Genomic DNA, 16,961 nt, shown 5'->3' on the forward strand with positions numbered 1-16,961 from the left:
CGTGTCCTCTCTTCTCGTGTCCTCTCTCCTCGTGTCCTCTCTCCTCGTGTCCTCTCTCCTCGTGTCCTCTCTCCTCTCCTGTCATCTCTTTTCTCATGTCCTATCTCCTCTCCTCTTTTCTCCTCCCTTCTCGTGTCCTCTCCTCTCTTCTCTTTTCTTCTCCTTTCCTCTCTTCTCATGTCCTCTATTCTCTCTCTCCTCAGAGACGAAGGGGGACCTGGAAGTTCTGATGACGGACATTAAGAAGTTGGCCAATAAAGTTCGCTCCAAACTAAAGAGTGAGTACCCCAATATACTGCACATTCTACCTGGCCCTACCCCAATATACTGCACATTCTACCTGGCCCTACCCCAATATACTGCACATTCTACCTGGCCCTACCCCAATATACTGCACATTCTACCTGGCCCCACCCCAGTATACTGCACATTCTACCTGGCCCTACCCCAATATACTGCACATTCTACCTGGCCCCACCCCAGTATACTGCACATTCTACCTGGCCCCACCCCAGTATAATGCACATTCTACCTGGCCCCACCCCAGTATACTGCACATTCTACCTGGCCCCACCCCAGTATACTGCACATTCTACCTGGCCCTACCCCAATATACTGCACATTCTACCTGGCCCCACCCCAGTATACTGCACATTCTACCTGGCCCTACCCCAATATACTGCAGATTCTACCTGGCCCCACCCCAGTATACTGCAGATTCTACCTGGCCCCACCCCAATATACTGCAGATTCTACCTGGCCCCACCCCAGTATACTGCACATTCTACCTGGCCCTACCCCAATATACTGCAGATTCTACCTGGCCCCATCCCAATATACTGCACATTCTACCTGGCCCTACCCCAATATACTGCACATTCTACCTGGCCCTACCCCAATATACTGCAGATTCTACCTGGCCCTACCCCAATATACTGCACATTCTACCTGGCCCTATCCCAATATACTGCACATTCTACCTGGCCCTACACCAATATACTGCACATTCTACCTGGCCCTACACCAATATACTGCACATTCTACCTGGCCCCACCCCAATATACTGCACATTCTACCTGGCCCCATCCCAATATACTGCAGATTCTACCTGGCCCTACCCCAATATACTGCAGATTCTACCTGGCCCTACCCCAATATACTGCACATTCTACCTGGCCCTACCCCAATATACTGCACATTCTACCTGGCCCTACCCCAATATACTGCACATTCTACCTGGCCCTACACCAATATACTGCACATTCTACCTGGCCCTACCCCAATATACTGCACATTCTACCTGGCCCTACCCCAATATACTGCAGATTCTACCTGGCCCTACCCCAATATACTGCACATTCTACCTGGCCCTACCCCAATATACTGCACATTCTACCTGGCTCTACCCCAATATACTGCACATTCTACCTGGCCCTACCCCAATATACTGCACATTCTACCTGGCCCTACCCCAATATACTGCACATTCTACCTGGCCCTACACCAATATACTGCAGATTCTACCTGGCCCTACCCCAATATACTGCAGATTCTACCTGGCCCTACCCCAATATACTGCACATTCTACCTGGCCCTACCCCAATATACTGCACATTCTACCTGGCCCTACCCCAATATACTGCACATTCTACCTGGCCCCACCCTAATAAACAGACATTCAGTTCAGTCTATGGGTATTAGGATTTAAATGGACATTAAATAATGCTTTTCTCCACCTGGGATTCATTACACAGCAGTGTAAAGATGAGACAGAGAGAGAGAGAGAGAGACAGAGAGAGAGACAGTACGACAGACCACGTATTCACCCTGCACACCCTAATTGACAAACAAACAGAGGCAAAGCTTTCGACTCAATTTGGCATGAGGGCCTGCTCTACAAATTGATGTAAAGTGGTGTTTTGGGGGAAAAAACAGAGAGCGAGAGAATGAATGAACGAACGCATGAGAAATAGAGAGAACTTGGCAGGTAACAGACAACCCAATTTACACGGGTGGATTCTTCTCTCTGGTGGGCACGGACGATTACTGTCACTCTCTCCAGAGTTGGTGACACACACATTTACATACAGTGTCTGAGCAGCCAGGTTGAGTTTGTGTGATGTCTATTGATCGCACCGCCGAGATGTTTGATACGAGTGTAATTATGCGTCATCGCTCCACTATCATTTAGCTGTGTGTGTGAATGTGTGTACAGCTGATGTCAGCTCCAAAACGTCTGACAGTAAAACCTATAATCATGTCACCTTATCATTTCACCCTGAAGAATGCACAGGGACACCGAAACGTTGGTAAATACCCAATAAACTACTGCGAGTTTATATATGGAGTGTGTGACTTTCTTTATTTTGAAAGTTTATAGTTTATTCGCCGTTAGTCAGCACCTCCACACAAAATAATTATTATGGGTGTGCGACAGCTCATGTTTTTTTTATTTCACCTTATCATTTCTAAAAATCTCCCTTCTCTCCCTCTTCTCTCCCCCCGTCTCAGAATCCCTCTTCCCCTCTCTCTGACTCTCTCCCAATCTACAGTCAGACTATGGCTTCTGATGGAGGGTGTTAGGTGATTGTGTATATTCAATATTTTCTGCCTCTCCACAAAGGTGCTAGGAGGCTAAATAACATCTAACATCTCCCCCTGCCTCTATAATATAACATCTGCCCTGCCTCTATAGTATAACATCTCCCCTGCCTCTATAATATAACATCTCCCCTGCCTCTATAATATAACATCTGCCCTGCCTCTATAGTATAACATCTCCCCTGCCTCTATAATATAACATCTCCCCCTGCCTCTATAATATAACATCTCCCTGCCTCTATAGTATAACATCTTCCCTGCCTCTATAGTATAACATCTGCCCTGCCTCTATAATATAACATCTGCCCTGCCTCTATAGTATAACATCTCTCCTGCCTCTATAATATAACATCTGCCCTGCCTCTATAGTATAACATCTCCCCTGCCTCAATAGTATAACATCTCCCCCTGCCTCTATAATATAACATCTGCCCTGCCTCTATAGTATAACATCTTCCCTGCCTCTATAGTATAACATCTCCCCCTGCCTCTATAGTATAACATCTCCCCCTGCCTCTATAGTATAACATCTCCCCCTGCCTCTATAATATAACATCTGCCATGCCTCTATAGTATAACATCTTCCCTGCCTCTATAGTATAACATCTGCCCTGCCTCTATAGTATAACATCTTCCCTGCCTCTATAGTATAACATCTTCCCTGCCTCTATAGTATAACATCTCCCCCTGCCTCTATAGTATAACATCGCCCCCTGCCTCTATAGTATAACATCTCCCCTGCCTCTATAATATAACATCTCCCCCTGTCTATATAGTATAACATCTCCCCTGCCTCTATAATACAACATCTCCCCCTGCCTCTATAATATAACATCTCCCCTGCCTCTATAATACAACATCTCCCCTGCCTCTATAATATAACATCTGCCCTGCCTCTATAATACAACATCTCCCCTGCCTCTATAATACAACATCTCCCCTGCCTCTATAATACAACATCTGCCCTGCCTCTATAATATAACATCTCCCCTGCCTCTATAATATAACATCTCCCCTGCCTCTATAATGTAACATCAGCCCTGCCTCTATAATACATCTGCCCTGCCCCTATAATATAACATCTGCCCTGCCTCTATAATACAACATCTGCCCTGCCTCTATAATACAACATCTGCCCTGCCTCTATAATGTAACATCATCCCTGCCTCTATAATACATCTGCCCTGCCTCTATAATATAACATCTCCCCCTGCCTCTATAGTATAACATCTGCCCTGCCTCTATAATATAACATCTCCCCTGCCTCTATAATACAACATCTCCCCTGCCTCTATAATACAACATCTGCCCTGCTTCTATAATATAACATCTGCCCTGCCTCTATAATATAACATCTCCCCTGCCTCTATAATACAACATCTCCCCTGCCTCTATAATACAACATCTGCCCTGCCTCTATAATATAACATCTCCCCTGCCTCTATAGTATAACATCTGCCCCTGCCTCTATAATACAACATCTCCCCTGCCTCTATAGTATAACATCTGCCCTGCCTCTATAGTATAACATCTCCCCTGCCTCTATAATACAACATTTCCCCCTGCCTCTATAATATAACATCTGCCCTGCCTCTATAATACAACATCTGCCCTGCCTCTATAGTATAACATCTCCCCCTGCCTCTATAATACAACATCTCCCCCTGCCTCTATAGTATAACATCTGCCCTGCCTCTATAATATAACATCTGCCCTGCCTCTATAATGTAACATCTGCCCTGCCTCTATAATGTAACATCTGCCCTGCCTCTATAATACATCTGCCCTTCCTCTATAGTATAACATCTTCCCTGCCTCTATAGTATAACATCTCCCCCTGCCTCTATAATATAACATCTCCCCTGCCTCTATAATATAACATCTGCCCTGCCTCTATAATATATTACTCTTATAACAGTTGTAGGTGTTAGTAAGGCAGTTGAAGACGCCTAGGAGGACAGTAGTCACCCTGTAGTGTAGACCATAGGAGGACAGTAGTTACCCTGTAGTGTAGACCCTAGGAGGACAGTAGTCCCCCTGTAGTGTAGACCCTAGGAGGACAGTAGTCACCCTGTAGTCACCAGATAGTCACACAGCGACTGGTCTTGTTAGACTAATCACACATGTACGGGTCATACTTACATTACAGTAGTGTGTAATATGGTGGTGTTGGATAGAGAGATGACATTACAGTAATATGGTGGTGTTGGATGGAGAGATGACATTACAGTAATATGGTGGTGTTGGATGGAGAGATGACATTACAGTAATATGGTGGTGTTGGATGGAGAGATGACATTACAGTAATATGGTGGTGTTGGATGGAGAGATGACATTACAGTAATATGGTGGTGTTGGATGGAGAGATGACATTACAGTAATATGGTGGTGTTGGATGGAGAGATGACATTACAGTAGTATGGTGGTGTTGGATGTAGAGATGACATTACAGTAATATGGTGGTGTTGGATGGAGAGATGACATTACAGTAATATGGTGGTGTTGGATGGAGAGATGACATTACAGTAGTATGGTGGTGTTGGATGGAGAGATGACATTACAGTAATATGGTGGTGTTGGATGGAGAGATGATATTACAGTAATATGGTGGTGTTGGATGGAGAGATGACATTACAGTAATATGGTGGTGTTGGATGGAGAGATGACATTACAGTAGTATGGTGGTGTTGGATGGAGAGATGACATTACAGTAGTATGGTGGTGTTGGATGGAGAGATTACATTACAGTATGGTGGTGTTGGATGGAGAGATGACATTACAGTAATATGGTGGTGTTGGATGGAGAGATTACATTACAGTAATATGGTGGTGTTGGATAGAGAGATTACATTACAGTAATATGGTGGTGTTGGATGGAGAGATGACATTACAGTAATATGGTGGTGTTGGCTGGAGAGATGACATTACAGTAATATGGTGGTGTTGGATGGAGAGATGACATTACAGTAATATGGTGGTGTTGGATGGAGAGATGACATTACAGTAATATGGTGGTGTTGGATGGAGAGATGACATTACAGTAATATGGTGGTGTTGGATAGAGAGATGACATTACAGTAATATGGTGGTGTTGGATGGAGAGATGACATTACAGTAATATGGTGGTGTTGGATGGAGTGATGACATTACAGTAATATGGTGGTGTTGGATAGAGAGATGACATTACAGTAATATGGTGGTGTTGGATGGAAAGATGACATTACAGTAATATGGTGGTGTTGGATAGAGAGATGACATTACAGTAATATGGTGGTGTTGGATGGAGAGATGACATTACAGTAATATGGTGGTGTTGGATGGAGAGATGACATTACAGTAGTATGGTGGTGTTGGATGGAGAGATGACATTACAGTAATATGGTGGTGTTGGATGGAGAGATGACATTACAGTAATATGGTGGTGTTGGATGGAGAGATGACATTACAGTAATATGGTGGTGTTGGAAGGAGAGATGACATTACAGTAATATGGTGGTGTTGGATGGAGAGATGACATTACAGTAATATGGTGGTGTTGGATGGAGAGATGACATTACAGTAATATGGTGGTGTTGGATGGAGAGATGACATTACAGTAATATGGTGGTGTTGGATGGAGAGATGACATTACAGTAATATGGTGGTGTTGGATGGAGAGATGACATTACAGTAGTATGGTGGTGTTGGATGGAGAGATGACATTACAGTAATATGGTAGTGTTGGATGGAGAGATGACATTACAGTAATATGGTGGTGTTGGATGGAGAGATGACATTACAGTAGTATGGTGGTGTTGGATGGAGAGATGACATTACAGTAATATGGTGGTGTTGGATGGAGAGATGACATTACAGTAATATGGTGGTGTTGGATGGAGAGATGACATTACAGTAATATGGTGGTGTTGGATAGAGAGATGACATTACAGTAATATGGTGGTGTTGGATGGAGAGATGACATTACAGTAATATGGTGGTGTTGGATGGAGAGATGACATTACAGTAATATGGTGGTGTTGGATGGAGAGATGACATTACAGTAATATGGTGGTGTTGGATGGAGAGATGACATTACAGTAATATGGTGGTGTTGGATGGAGAGATGACATTACAGTAATATGGTGGTGTTGGATAGAGAGATGACATTACAGTAATATGGTGGTGTTGGATGGAGAGATGACATTACAGTAATATGGTGGTGTTGGATGGAGAGATGACATTACAGTAATATGGTGGTGTTGGATGGAGAGATTACATTACAGCATTTGGGTCTTGCAGTCCGTGATACACAGTTTTGAGCAGATTTTATGGTGTTTCGTTCTGAATACAAATGAAGAGCGGGCTGGCACGGTTAAGAGCTTTGTTTGACGTACAGATTGGTTTCATACAGCCGCTCTCAACACTGCAGACTTCCCCGTTGGTATTGGGTCGAATTCAGGCAAGTTTATTTCACTAAAAAGACAGACCTGTGCAGTGCGAAAGTTCTTGTTTGAAACAGTAGATATCATTGATTTAATATGTATCGGTTAAGTGACATGTCTTCAGATTTCATAACTCCCATTTTACTAAGGAATCACAAAGTCTCCTGGTCTGTATCCTCTGTCTTCCTGCAGGTATCCAACAGACCATTGAGCAGGAGGAGAGTCAGAACAAGTCTTCAGCTGACCTGAGGATTCGCAAGACACAGGTGAGTCAGGAGGAGAGAAAGTGAGAAGAGGAGAGAGTGCAGTGGTAGAGATGTAAGGATGAGTGAGGGAGCGGGAGAGGAGAGAGGAGAGAGGAGGCAGGAGAGAGGAGGCAGGAGAGAGGAGGCAGGAGAGAGGAGAGAGTTGACAGGTGGCAGGAGAGAGGTGGCAGGAGAGAGGAGTCATTGACCTTAACAGACCTGTCTCCCTGCCTACCCCTCTCTCTCACCCTCTCAATTCAATTCAATTCAAGGGGCTTTATTGACATGGGAAGCATATGTTAACATAGCCAAGCAAGTAGATAATAAGCAAAAGTGAAATAAACAATAAAAAGTAAACAGTAAACATTACACTCACAGAAGTTCCAAAATAATCAAATGTCATATTATGTCTATATACAGTGTTGTAATGATGTGCAAATAGTGCAAGTCCTGTCCCTGTCTCTCCCATCCCTCTCTCTTCCTCTCTCCTGTCCCCCGTCTCTCCCTGTCTCCCTGTCTCTCTCTGTCTCCTGTCCCCCGTCTCTCCCCTGTCTCCCCGTCTCTCCCGTCCCCCTGTTTCTCCCTCTCTCCTGTCCCCCATCTCTCCCGTCTCCCTGTCTCTCCCTGTCTCCTGTCCCCCGTCTCTCCCCTGTCTCCCCGTCTCTCCTGTCCCCCATCTCTCCCCTGTCTCCCCGTCTCTCCTGTCCCCCATCTCTCCCCTGTCTCCTGTCCCCCATCTCTCCCCTGTCTCCCCGTCTCTCCTGTCCCCCATCTCTCCCCTCTCTCCTGTCCCCCATCTCTCCCCTGTTTCCCTGTCTCTCCCTGTCTCCTGTCCCCCGTCTCTCCCCTGTCTCCCCGTCTCTCCCGTCCCCCTGTCTCTCCCTCTCTCCTGTCCCCCATCTCTCCCCTGTCTCCCTGTCTCTCCCTGTCTCCTGTCCCCCGTCTCTCCCCTGTCTCCCCATCTCTCCCGTCCCCCTGTTTCTCCCTCTCTCCTGTCCCCCTGTCTCTCCCCTGTCTCCCCCTCTCTCCTGTCCCCCGTCTCTCCCGTCCCCCTGTCTCTCCCTCTCTCCTGTCCCCCGTCTCTCCCCTGTCTCCCCGTCTCTCCTGTCCCCCTGTTTCTCCCTCTCTCCTGTCCCCCTGTCTCTCCCCTGTCTCCCATAGCACTCCACGCTGTCCCGTAAGTTTGTGGAGGTGATGTCAGAGTACAACGCCACCCAGTCAGACTACAGAGAGCGCTGCAAGGGACGCATCCAGAGACAGCTGGAGATCAGTGAGTACATGGATTCAGTTCAACACCACTCTATTGTCCACTAAAAGATGCACCTCAGCTGGAGATCAGTGAGTAGAGTCTCACACACACACACACAATCACACACACACACACACACACACACACACACACACACACACACACACACACACACACACACACACACACACACACACACACACACACACACACACACTATCACACACACACACTATCACACGCACACACACACTATCACACACACACACACACACACACATTATCACACACACATTATCACACACACACACACACACACTATCACACACATGCTCACACACACACACACACACACTATCACACACATGCTCACACACACACACAATATCACACACATGCTCACACACACACATACTCACACACACACATACTCACACACACACATACTCACACACACACACACACACACACACAATCACACACATGCTCACACACACACACACACACACACTATCACACACATGCTCACACACACATACACTATCACACACACACACACACACACACACAGTCTATGTGAACTCCATACCATGTAACCAGCAAGTCAATCAGCTGAGCCTTTGGCTGCTTCAGTCCCATCTTCACATCACCACCTGAGGGTCCAACAGTTCAATTGTGCTTTAGGGAAGCTTTCTGTGTGTAATGGGATGACTGCTATCTATTTCTACACAGATGTGTGTGTGTGTGTGTGTGTGTGTGTGTGTGTGTGTGTGTGTGTGTGTGTGTGTGTGTGTGTGTGTGTGTGTGTGTGTGTGTGTGTGTGTGTGTGTGTGTGTACTTAATGAATACCCATACTTACATACTGTATACTACATACTTAATGGGCATCCATACTAACATACTGTATACTACATACTTAATGAGCATCCATACTAACATACTGTATACTACATACTTAATGAATACCCATACTAACATACTGTATACTACATACTTAATGAATATATACTATATACTATTAGTTCATTTTAGTATACTGTAAACTAACAGTTTCATTTCAGTTGAGCGTACTAGAGCTTCGCCTGTCTACCCGGAAGTTGATGCTGTTGCTATGCAACCTCTTGCTAGCTAGTTAGCATAACAAATGACTAGTTAGATATTTTACAACTTTGGGTGTGTTCTTAAATTCGATCTGGAGTGCCAGAGTGCGCTTGTAAATTCAGAGCGTTGTCAGATTGTCCGTTTGTAAATTCAGAGCGTTGTCAGATTGTCCGTTTGTAAATTCAGAGCGTTGTCAGATTGTCCGTTTGTAAATTCAGAGCGTTGTCAGATTGTCCGTTTGTAAATTCAGAGCGTTTCGCTCTCAGAGCGCACACTGGACGCTCCGGCCGAGGAGTACGGTTGATTTTGAGCGTTCTGACCTTACAACTGCAGTCAAGCACCCTTGCTAGCTACTTCCAGACACAAATGAGCCCACTCTGACCATTTTACTCACCCTAGCAGAGCTGGTTAGGCAGTTTTCATGTTATCCAGAGTGTTGGTGACTGTAACTGTGCTGCTGGTAACAATTTAATTACACTTTTTTTTCTGATGTTTACTGACACCGGCAATATTCAATGGGTGTTGAGCGCTCGTAAATTCATTATTCTGCGCTCTGGTACACTCAGACGAGAGTGCTCTGAAATCAGAGTAGATAGCTAGATCAAATTTATGAAAGCACCCTAATGTCTGTTGAGAAAGCACAACGACTGTTGAGAAAGCACAATGACGGGGATAATCAAGTCAATAAACGTTGGGTAGTTAGTTAGATAGCAGATAGTTAATATACTGGCAAGTTTGATGTATAAGTAGCCAACTAACGTTAGGTAGCTAAGTTAGCATAACAACATACTGCTGTAATGATATGCTATGTGGTTCGTAAGGACAGATGAACTCGTGTATATTGGGTCAGGGTGTGTCATGTTAGGTATTTTTCATTGGTTTGTGTTTGGTTTACGTTTTAGCCTTGTGTAGGCTCTAGGTGGGTTTATTTCTATGTTGGGTTCTGTCGATTCCCAATCAGAGACAGCTGTCGCTAATTGTCTCTGATTGGGATCACATTTAAGTTGCTGTTTTCCCCACGCTGTTTGTGGGGTGTTGTCTCTTTGTTTGAGCACGTAACGTATCTGCTTTTTTCTTGATTTTTGTGTACATGTTTAATTCCAGTGTGTTGAATAAACATGTGTTCGCTCCCAGCTGCGTTTTGGTCCGCTTCCTCGTCACCAGGCGACGAACGTTACAGAACACCCCACCGAACCAGGACCAAGCAGCGGGAGGAAAAGGAGCGCGAGAGATGGGCTCGCGAGGGGAAGGAGTTCTGGACCTGGGAGGAGATAATGTCGGGGAAAGGACCCTGGCGGAAGGATTCCCAGGTCGAGGAGTTAAAGCCAGCCGGTAGACGGAGTCGCAGGCGGCGGTCGAGGAGGCCCGGAAAACACCCCCAAGAAATTTTTTTGGGGGGGCTAATGGGGTGGTCCGGAAGGGCAGAGGAAGAGCCCAGACCACTGCTCTCGTGGGGGATGACGGCGGAGGAAGAGACGAAGATGATGAGGCAGTTGATTGAGGACCTGCAGAGGGAAGATCTGGAGGAGGAACCATGGTATGCGGAGTTGCGCGCTGTGTCGCCAGTGCGCCCGCACAGCCCGGTGCGTCCGGTGGACATGCCCAGCACATGCCGTGCTAGGATGGGCATCCAGCCAGGACGAGTGGCTAAACCGGCTCCACGCTTCAGGTCACCAGTGCGTGTCCACAGTCCTGCCCGGCCCGTCCCTGCTCCCCGCACCAAGCCATGGTATGCGGAGTTGCGCGCTGTGTCGCCAGTGCGCCCGCACAGCCCGGTGCATCCGGTGGACATGCCCAGCACATGCCGTGCTAGGATGGGCATCCAGCCAGGACGAGTTGCTAAACCGGCTCCACGGTTCAGGTCACCAGTGCGTGTCCACAGTCCTGTCTGGCCCGTCCCTGCTTCCCGCACCAGGCTAGTGGTGCGTGTCCACAGTCCTGTCCGGCCCGTCCCTGCTCCCCGCACCAAGTCAGTGGTGCGTGTCCCCAGTCCTGTCCGGCCCGTCCCTGCTCCCCGCACCAAGCCATGGTATGCGGAGTTGCACGCTGTGTCGCCAGTGCGCCCGCACAGCCCGGTGCGTCCGGTGGACATGCCCAGCACATGCCGTGCTAGGATGGGCATCCAGCCAGGACGAGTGGCTAAACCGGCTCCACGCTTCAGGTCACCAGTACGTGTTCACAGTCCTGTCTGGCCCGTCCCTGCTCCCCGCACCAGGTTGGTGGTGCGTGTCCCCAGTCCTGTCCGGCCCGTCCCTGCTCCCCGCACCAAGTCAGTGGTGCGTGTCCCCAGTCCTGTCCGGCCCGTCCCTGCTCCCCGCACCAGGTTAGTGGTGCGTGTCCCCAGTCCTGTCCGGCCCGTCCCTGTTCCCCACACCAGGTTGGTGGTGCGTGTCCCCAGTCCGGCCCGGCCCGTTCCTGCTCCCCGCACCAAGTCAGTGGTGCGTGTCCCCAGTCCTGTCCGGCCCGTCCCTGCTCCCCGCACCAAGTCAGTGGTGCGTGTCCCCAGTCCTGTCCGGCCCGTCCCTGCTCCCCGCACCAGGTTAGTGGTGCGTGTCCCCAGTCCTGTCCGGCCCGTCCCTGTTCCCCACACCAGGTTGGTGGTGCATGTCCCCAGTCCGGCCCGGCCCGTTCCTGCTCCCCGCACCAAGTCAGTGGTGCGTGTCCCCAGTCCTGTCCGGCCCGTCCCTGCTCCCCGCACCAAGTCAGTGGTGCGTGTCCCCAGTCCTGTCCGGCCCGTCCCTGCTCCCCGCACCAGGTTAGTGGTGCATGTCCCCAATCCTGTTCCGGTCGACGGCTCCGCTCCGGAGCCTGAGCATGCCGCTCCACAGTGGTCCAGTCCGGGCCAGAGGGGTAGGGTTAAGGTGAAGGCGGGGGAGAGAACACGCCCGGGGCCAGAGCCTCCACCGAGGGTGAGGCGCCCACCCGGGTCTCCCCCCCTAATAGACTTAAGTTTGGTGCGCTGGGAGTACGCACCGTTGGGGGGGGGGTTCTGTCACGCCCTGACCAGGTGAACTCGGGTATATTGGGTCAGGGTGTGTCATGTTAGGTATTTTTCATTGGTTTGTGTTTGGTTTACGTTTTAGCCTTGTGTAGGCTCTAGGTGGGTTTATTTCTATGTTGGGTTCTGTCGATTCCCAATCAGAGACAGCTGTCGCTAATTGTCTCTGATTGGGATCACATTTAAGTTGCTGTTTTCCCCACGCTGTTTGTGGGGTGTTGTCTCTTTGTTTGAGCACGTAACGTATCTGCTTTTTTCTTGATTTTTGTGTACATGTTTAATTCCAGTGTGTTGAATAAACATGTGTTCGCTCCCAGCTGCGTTTTGGTCCGCTTCCTCGTCACCAGGCGACGAACGTTACAGACAGCGTAGCTAACAAATTGTCAGCCAACATAACATGTAAGGTAACTTATTTGAGCAGCCATTACTTTATTACATTGCTCAACATTTTCTTAACATTTTTCATCATTAGTTAAAGCAATGAATTTGTACCGTTGTGCTTCAGCTGCATATTTTCCGCCATTTTCTTCAAATCTGAAAACGATGTGAGCCACTCATTTCCTGAAGAATTGCATTATGGGCCCTAAAGTACGAAAATAGTGTCCTCTGCGTATATATTTCATATTTTGGCGAATTTAGTACAACATCCTGCAACTTTTTTGCATACTAACTATATCCATACTATGACCAATAAGCATACTATATACTCAATTCAGGTCACAAATAGTACAGTTAATATGAGTATTTGAACACAGCTCATGTCTGATTTGTCAGGTATAATATCCTGTCTCTGTTTCTGTAACAGGCATTGTCAGGGCCACTGCCAGCCTGGGGTTATATGCTCTACAGTACCAGTTTCCCCAGGTTGGCATGGCAATAGACACACACACACACACACACACAGGTGTACCTGTTAACTGTAACAGAGTCACCTCCAACCCACTTGTCAGCTGCTGTAGTCACAGGTGGGCCTGCCTGATATCAAGAAACAGCAGGCAGGGGATTAGAAAGAAAGACATGGAGAGAGAGGGTGAGAGGTAGGGACAGAGGGATACTTAGAGAGAGGTAGGAACAGAGTAATGGAGAGAGAGAGAGAGAGAGAGAGACAGAGTGATACTTAGAGAGAGGTAGGAACAGAGTAATGGAGAGAGAGAGAGGGACAGAGTGATATATTGAGAGAGGTGTAGGGACAGAGTAATGGGGAGAAACAGAGAGAGTGATAGAGAGGATGATGTAGGCGTTAAGACAAAACATGATGGAGAATTCTCTCTTGTTAGCCCTCTCCAGACCTATTGAGGTCTATTCTACTATGACCTATTGAGGTCTGCTCTATTATGACCTATTGAGGTCTGCTCTATTATGACCTATTGAGGTCTGCTCTATTATGACCTATTGACCTCTGCTCTAATATGACCTATTGAGGTCTGCTCTATTATAACCTATTGAGGTCTGCTCTATTATAACCTATTGAGGTCTGCTCTATTATGACCTATTGAGGTCTGCTCTATTATCACCTATTGAGGTCTGCTCTATTATGACCTATTGAGGTCTGCTCTATTATGACCTATTGACCTCTGCTCTAATATGACCTATTGAGCTCTACTCTATCATGGGCATTAATATGGAGTTGGTCCCCCCTTTGCTGCTATAACAGCCTCCAGTCTTCTGGGAAGGCTTTCCACTAGATGTTGGAACATTGCTGCAGGGACGTTCTAATTCATCCCAAAGGTGTTAGATGGGGTTGAAGTCAGGGCTCTGTGCAGGCCAGTCAAGTTCTTCCACACTCATCTCAACAAACCATTTCTGTATGGACCTCGCTTTGTGCACGGGGGCATTGTCATGTTGAAACAGGAAAGACCCTTCTCCAAACTGTTTCTACAAACATGAAAGCACAGAATCGTCTAGAATGTTATTCTATGCTGGAGCGTTAAGATTTCCCTTCACTGGAACTTAGGGGACTAGCCCGAACCATGAAAAACAGCACCAGACCATTATTCTTCTTCCACCAAACTTTACAGTTGGCACTATGCAAAGGTAGCGTTCTCCTGGTATCCATCAAACCGCCAGATGGAGAAGCATGATTCATCACTCCAGAGAACGTGTTTCCACTGCTCCAGAGTCCAATGGCGGTGAGCTTGACACCACTCCAGCCGACGCTTGGCATTGCGCATGGTGATCTTACGCTTGTGTGCGGCTGCTCGGCCATGGAAACCCAGTTCATGAAGCTCCCATCGAACAGTTATTGTGCTGACGCTGCTTCCAGAGGCAGTTTGGAACTTGGTAGTGAGTGTTGCAACCGAGGACAGACGATTTTTAGGCGCTTCAGGAGTGGCTTCAAGACAAGTCTCTGAATGTCCTTGAGTGGCTCAGCCAGAACCCGGACTTGAACTCAATCGAACATCTCTGGAGAGACCTGAAAATAGCTGTGCAGCAATGCTCCCCATCCAAACTGACAGAGGTTGAGAGGATCTGAAGAAAAGAAAGGGAGAAACTCCCAAAATACAGCTGTGCCAAGCTTGTAGCTTCATACCCAAGAAGGCTGTAATCGCTGCCAAAGGTGCTTCAACAAGGTACTGAGTAAAGGGTCTGAATACTTATGTAAAGGTAAAATGTCTGTTTTTTATTTTTTATAAATGTCTAAAAATCAGTTTTTGCTTTGTCATTATGGGTTATTGTGTGTAGATTGATGAGGGGGAAAAAAATGATTTAATACATTTTATAATAAGGCTGTAACGTAACAAAATGTGGAAAAAGTCAAGGGGTCTGAATACTTTCCAGATGCACTGTATACTGTTAGAAAGCTCAGGAAATATATATTTTTACACATATTTAACCCATTTTATGCGGTACGCAAAACTCTACCGTACCTTCATACTTCCAATTAGTTTTTAAAACTGGGTACCGGTTACCTTCAGACGTGTTCGTGAGAATCTCCCGTTTTGACAGTGTGGTCAGTTTGTAACCTAAACGGTCGGACACTACAGCACAACGGTACCAACTTCAGACGAGTCCCCTGACACTTGTGGGGGTTGCAGAGCAAAACGGAGACCACCGTCATGTTCCATAGAGTTGTCATAGTAGTTTTGTTGGTCAAACCGTTTGGATATTGAATATCCCTTTGAGCATTGGGAAGTTATTAATTACACTTTGGATGGTGTATCAATAGACCCAGTCACTACAAAGATACAGGCATCCTTCCTAACTCAGTTGCCGGAGAGGAAGGAAACCACTCAGGGATTTCACCATGAGGCCAATGGTGACTTTAAAACAGTTATACAGTTTAATGGCTGTGATAGAAGAAAACTGAGGATGGATCAACAACATTGTAGCTACTTCACAATACTAACCTAATTGACAGCGTGAAAAGAAGGAAGCCTGTACAGTATACAAATATTCCAAAACATGCATCCTGTTTGCAATAAGGCACTAAAGTAAAACTGCAAAAAACTGTGGCAAAGAAATTAACTTTATGTCCTGAATGCAAATTGTTATGTTTGGGGCAAATCCAACACAGCACATCACAGAATACCATATTCATATTTTCAAGCATGGTGGTGGCTGCATCATGTTATGGGTATGCTTGTCATCGAAGAAACGGAATAGAGCTAAGCCCAGGCAAAATCCTAAAGGAAAACCTGGTTCAGTGTGGTTTCCTACAGACACTGAGAGACAAATGTACCTTTCAGCAGGTCAATAACCTAAAACACAAGGCCAAATATACACTAGAGTTGCTTACCAAGACCACATTGAATATTCCTGAGTGGCTTATTTAGTTTTGATTTAAATCGGCTTGAAAATCTATGGCAAGACTTGGCTGTCTAGCAATGATCAACAACCAACTTGACAGAGCTTGAAGAATAATACAAAATAATCATTGCAAATATTGTACAATCCAGGTGTGCAAAGCTCTTAGAGACTTACCCAGAAAGACTCACAGCTGTAATCGCTGCCAAAGGTGATTCTAACATGTATTGACTCAGGGGTGTGAACAGTTATGTAAATTAAATATTTCCGTATTTCATTTTCAATTAATTTCAAAAAATTTCAAAAAACATGTTTTCACTGTCATTGGTATTATGTGTAGATGGATGAGAAACAAATCATTGATTTTGAATTCAGGCTGTAACACAACAGTGTGTGGAATAAGTCGGCAGGTAGCCTAGTGGTTAGAGTGTTGGGCCAGTAACCGAAAGGTTGCTGGATCGAATCCCCGAGCTGACAAGGTAGAAATCTGTCTTTCTGCCCCTGAACAAGGCAGTTAACCCACTGTTCCTAGGCCGTCACTGTAAATAAGAATTTGTTCTTTAACTGACTTGCCTAGTAAATTAAAGGTTAAATAAAAATCA

The 16,961-nt window shown here is 46.6% G+C and overlaps 1 protein-coding gene across 2 annotated transcripts in view; it reads left to right on the plus strand.

The window, feature by feature from the left end:
- The window catches only part of LOC106581510 (syntaxin-1A), a 233,176-nt gene that overhangs the window by 155,103 nt on the left and 61,112 nt on the right, over positions 1-16,961 (plus strand). For both annotated transcript variants that reach the window (XM_045704086.1, XM_045704085.1), the window contains exons 4-6: positions 204-278; positions 7,215-7,288; positions 8,429-8,537. In XM_045704086.1, the coding sequence (XP_045560042.1) occupies positions 204-278; positions 7,215-7,288; positions 8,429-8,537 (258 nt within the window). The remainder of the gene's footprint in view (positions 1-203; positions 279-7,214; positions 7,289-8,428; positions 8,538-16,961) is intronic.

This window comes from Salmo salar, chromosome ssa20 (assembly GCF_905237065.1).
Source record: "Salmo salar chromosome ssa20, Ssal_v3.1, whole genome shotgun sequence".
Classification (NCBI taxonomy): domain Eukaryota; kingdom Metazoa; phylum Chordata; class Actinopteri; order Salmoniformes; family Salmonidae; genus Salmo; species Salmo salar.